Source organism: Rutidosis leptorrhynchoides, chromosome 2 (assembly GCF_046630445.1).
Source record: "Rutidosis leptorrhynchoides isolate AG116_Rl617_1_P2 chromosome 2, CSIRO_AGI_Rlap_v1, whole genome shotgun sequence".
NCBI classification, from domain to species: domain Eukaryota; kingdom Viridiplantae; phylum Streptophyta; class Magnoliopsida; order Asterales; family Asteraceae; genus Rutidosis; species Rutidosis leptorrhynchoides.
The window spans coordinates 355939823-355944182 of record NC_092334.1 but is presented as its reverse complement, the minus strand read 5'-3'; the positions used below and the strand labels follow the sequence as shown (position 1 = coordinate 355944182).

Sequence of the window (4360 nt, the reverse complement as noted above, 5' to 3'; positions counted from 1 at the left end):
TTCGGACTGGAAAGAAAACAATAAACAAAAAATAAATAAATAAAAACACAATTTTCTCTCTAATTTTTCGTATCGAGTTGATTGATATCGCTGATTGGTTGCGTTGTTTGACTGCGTTTCCTTTTCCGTAACATTTTTTTTTTACGTTGTGGCTTGCTTGCCTATGAATTGAGTAGAACTTAGGATTTGAACTTTACCGTAATACAAACTTATTCAACGCTGCAAAATAAGAGAGTTTTTTTATTATTATTATATGGTATTCCTTTTTTTTTTTCTTCGAGATTTGGAACCTAGTCAAGTTAGGCTGCTCAGCCCCACGCCGATTATGATTGTAGATTTACTACAATTAAGTATAAAAGAAAAGAACATAGAAAAAGAGATCTGGTCACGAAAATAAGATCATGTAAATCGATTAATAGAAAAAGTGTAAGACAATAAAAATGATAAAATAAAGCCTAATGATTTAATAGGATCTTAACAAGAAGTAAAGAAGTGATGTGAGATATTGAGATGGATTTGAGTCGTTGGTGCAATACAGATGAAGTACACGTACATCGAATTGGAACAAAGATATTTTTATTGTTATTGCTAAATGGTTTAATTGGGCGAAAAAAGAAAATAATAAAAAAAAAACGGTAAGATCTCCTATCATCAAAATATAATCGATGATCATCGGAGAATAACAACTTCGAAAGAGGTTTAACAAGGATTATAGCTATTTGATACGCTGTTGAAAAACAGAAGCCGTCCATATTATTGATTATTGAGCCTTTAAAAAAAAATATATTATCGATTATTGATGCGGTATTTATAGCGATACAAGGTAACCCTAATCATCTAATTAACCCTAATGGAATCAAGCCCACATATTGAACTTGGGTCAATCTATATAATTCATCTAACAATTAGCTGCGTCATTTGCAACCGGTGCGTTGAAAGTTTGGTTCATAGTTTCTATGTTTGCTCGTGTGTGCAGGAAGTGTGGAGGGCGTTTTTCATTTTGATTCAACGTCCGTTGCAATCTTTTTAGTCTTGGAATGAGGTGCTTAGCTAGATTGATACATGTAACTACTCTTCGGAATCGAAGGAAGGATCGATTATCGATTGGGATCGATTGTTGTTGCGGCACATTGGGTGATTTGGCGGTTCCGGAATTGTTCATTATATAATGACAAATCCGTGAAAAAGTGTAACTTAGTTGATTTCGTTAAGTTTTCTTTTTCTTGGCTTCGTTATAGGGCCAAGCGTAACTTAATTGGAAAACTTGATTTTTATGTCCGTTGTAATGACTTTTTAGCTCCGTGCTAAGCGTAACTTAAATTGAAAAAATTGGCTTTTATGCCCATTGTAATGACTTCTTAGCTCCTTGCTAATGGGCCGTTTGTTTTGTGAATAATAAAATTTTCGGCGTTGTAAAAACAAAGATATAATTTATTTAACTGCTTTTACTCCGTGACCATTTCCGACTATTAACCCTGATGAGTGTTGTGAGTATGAAGGACGTCTACCACTGAAGAATGTTAAATATTAAATATTTAATTCAATTATAATGTTAAATATTAAATATTAAATATTTAATTCAATTATATGTATAGAAAACTCTTAATTTTTTCTATTTGCAAGAGAAGCTATATGTTAAAACATTGGGTCAGTTAGTAACATATAATACTGAAACTATGTTTATGTGATAGAGTTGCACATGATTCATTACATGAGCAAACTAAGCATCAAATAGAATAAGCCTACAAAATTTGATAGACATTCATATGCGAGCTACGGAGAGTTAATAGTAACCAACATGTTGATCTTATAAAGAGCAATTGATAAGAAGCCAAGAACTTTTTAAAAGAACCTAAGAACAATCAAATTCCATAATCAAAAACCATACCAAAATCCAACTTCAAAAAGAACCAAATCTCAAACCTGATTAAAAAAAAAAAAAAATCCTAAAAAGCTAACTAGGTCTACCAAGAACACTAAAACTCCAAATGCTATTTACATTTTAACAAAAGGGTAATAATGCAGTAGCAAAAACTGTAAATCTCCTCCTACACGTTTTCGAGCTGTACTTCAGCAGTAGGTGGTACGCTTTTGCTCTTCTTTGGAGTTGATCCATAGTAACATCCATATAGAACAAGCTGTGCAGCCCCAAGAAGTCCCCCTGTACCATTAGCAATCTGCAACGAAAAAAATCAGTATTTTTTTTAATAACAAAAGATAAATAATAAACAGTAAAAATGTTTTACCAGGATAAAGAGATCGAATTTGAGGAGAGCATATGTAGTCCAACAGATACCATTCAAGAAAGCAGCCAATGAAAGTGGGAATGGCATGAATTCAACACTCTTAGTTTTAATCACTTTCCACTATTAATTTTGATACATAAACATTAAACAAGAAACATGAAACCAATCAGCAACTATGATATAAATAAGTTAAGATCATACTGTTAATTATGAAAACAAGACACTCACCATGATAGTAAGAGGAGAACCATACATGATGATACCAAATATCACACAAAAGATCCCTACAAAATTCGATCTACTCGTATGGGTATGAAATGTTCCCAAATCAATACCAGCAATAAGGCCAAGGGCCGCAACCTCAACAGCTAACCATATACAAATCTTCTTCTGTAAATACGTAACACAACAAGAATACATATAGCAAGAAACATCATCAGATATAACATAAATACATACCGTCAAATATCAAATATATGAAAAAGATGGATGATGCAAAATTACATACCCTATGAGCAGTTTTACCATACAAGAGGAATGTACTGAGATAGAGAAGCTCCAACAAAAGACCAGTACCATTAATAGTGATGACTAAGATACTGTTTGGATGATTAATTGGCAAACCATAAAAGATCCACAACAAACAGTTCATGACACATGCTATATACGGATCCGGTGAAAACTCCTCTACATCTTTTTTTCTAAAAATCCTCCAAATCGTAGGCCTACACGTTTATCAGTAGCTTGATTTAGCATCATTCATCAATGTATTCATACATATTTAACAAAGTACACATTATTCATATACATAGCGCGAAATTGCAAAGCATGAAAAAGGATCAGAAACTTACCCAGGCGAGATGAAAAGCACAAAAGAAATCACATTCCCTGCAGATAAACAAATGTTGTAGAATGAATTAGTACTACAATTGAATTGGATTAAATAACTTGACAAAAAACTGAAATCCTGTTCTATATTTCTCTGAAAAAGAAACTGAAATCATATGACAGAACAATTCAATCATATCAGTATCAATCAAATAGCTAATTACAAAATGAAATTTTCAAATACCTTCTTTAATTAATCTACAAAATAATTAAAACTAATCCTAACCAAACCCTAAGTTCATACATTCAATAAAAAGTCACAAATTAGTCAGATTATTATACACTCCAGCTTGAACTCAGTAAGTAATTAATCAAATCACATAATAACTAAATAGTTATTAACTCGCAGAATTTTATAATAAAGAAGCTATAAACAATGTATAACACATATACGTAATCAAACCGCATCAATATTCAGAAATTTAAAAAGAATTAAGTCACGCTTACAACATGAGTATGCAATTTCGGTTTCATAACAAATTCGCACAGCAACTTAACCAAATTTATAACATCACATTATTATTATTATTATTATATTCAATATTCAATTCAACAATTCAAATGATTATCACGTCAATATACATGTGTATATCAATCGATATATAACATCATGTAGAGATGATAGATACATGATTATTCAATTAATTTTACGTGAAAACAACGAGCAGTTAATAATCAGAAATTAAATCGCGATAAAAATTATACCTATGATTCCGACGATGGTACGAATCTGCATGTTATTCATTGTCATGTTTGAAATCGGAGCGAAGAATTAAGAATCGGAAAATCGAGAACGATAGATATACGTTGGTGTATGTATAGGTATGTACGGAATAACCACAGCATGAAGGGTGATGTGTATATATATATAGGTGTATGTATATGTATATTCTAAGCCTATCCGTATTTAGTCTCCTAAAAATAGTTGGATTGATGACTCACTTTTTAGTCTTTTAAATTTCAATTTATTTATCCAAACATTTACTATTTTTTATAAATAATATTTTGGTATTTATCTTATCTGTTATCAATATAAGAAGATAATAAAAACTAAATTGTTTGTTTGTTATTTTATCCTTTTAACTGGGGTGTCTAAATGTTTTATAAAAGATTTTATATTTTATACTCCGTATAAATTGTATATCCGATAAGCACATGTTTATAAATAAAAGTTTTTACAAATGGTATAGTTATGAGGGGTTGATTAGTAATTAACTAATAATAAA

General features: G+C 30.8%; 1 protein-coding gene across 1 annotated transcript; it reads right to left on the bottom strand.

The window, feature by feature from the left end:
• Positions 1 to 1916: 1916 nt before the first annotated feature.
• Positions 1917 to 3961, bottom strand: LOC139891981 (bidirectional sugar transporter SWEET6a-like). The gene is made up of 6 exons (XM_071875004.1): positions 3840 to 3961; positions 3098 to 3134; positions 2755 to 2971; positions 2475 to 2636; positions 2247 to 2366; positions 1917 to 2177 (listed from the first exon to the last, which is right to left on the bottom strand). The coding sequence occupies exons 1-6, from the start codon at positions 3883 to 3885 to the stop codon at positions 2049 to 2051; spliced, it is 711 nt and encodes a 236-aa protein (XP_071731105.1). The 5' UTR covers positions 3886 to 3961; the 3' UTR covers positions 1917 to 2048.
• Positions 3962 to 4360: the final 399 nt, after the last annotated feature.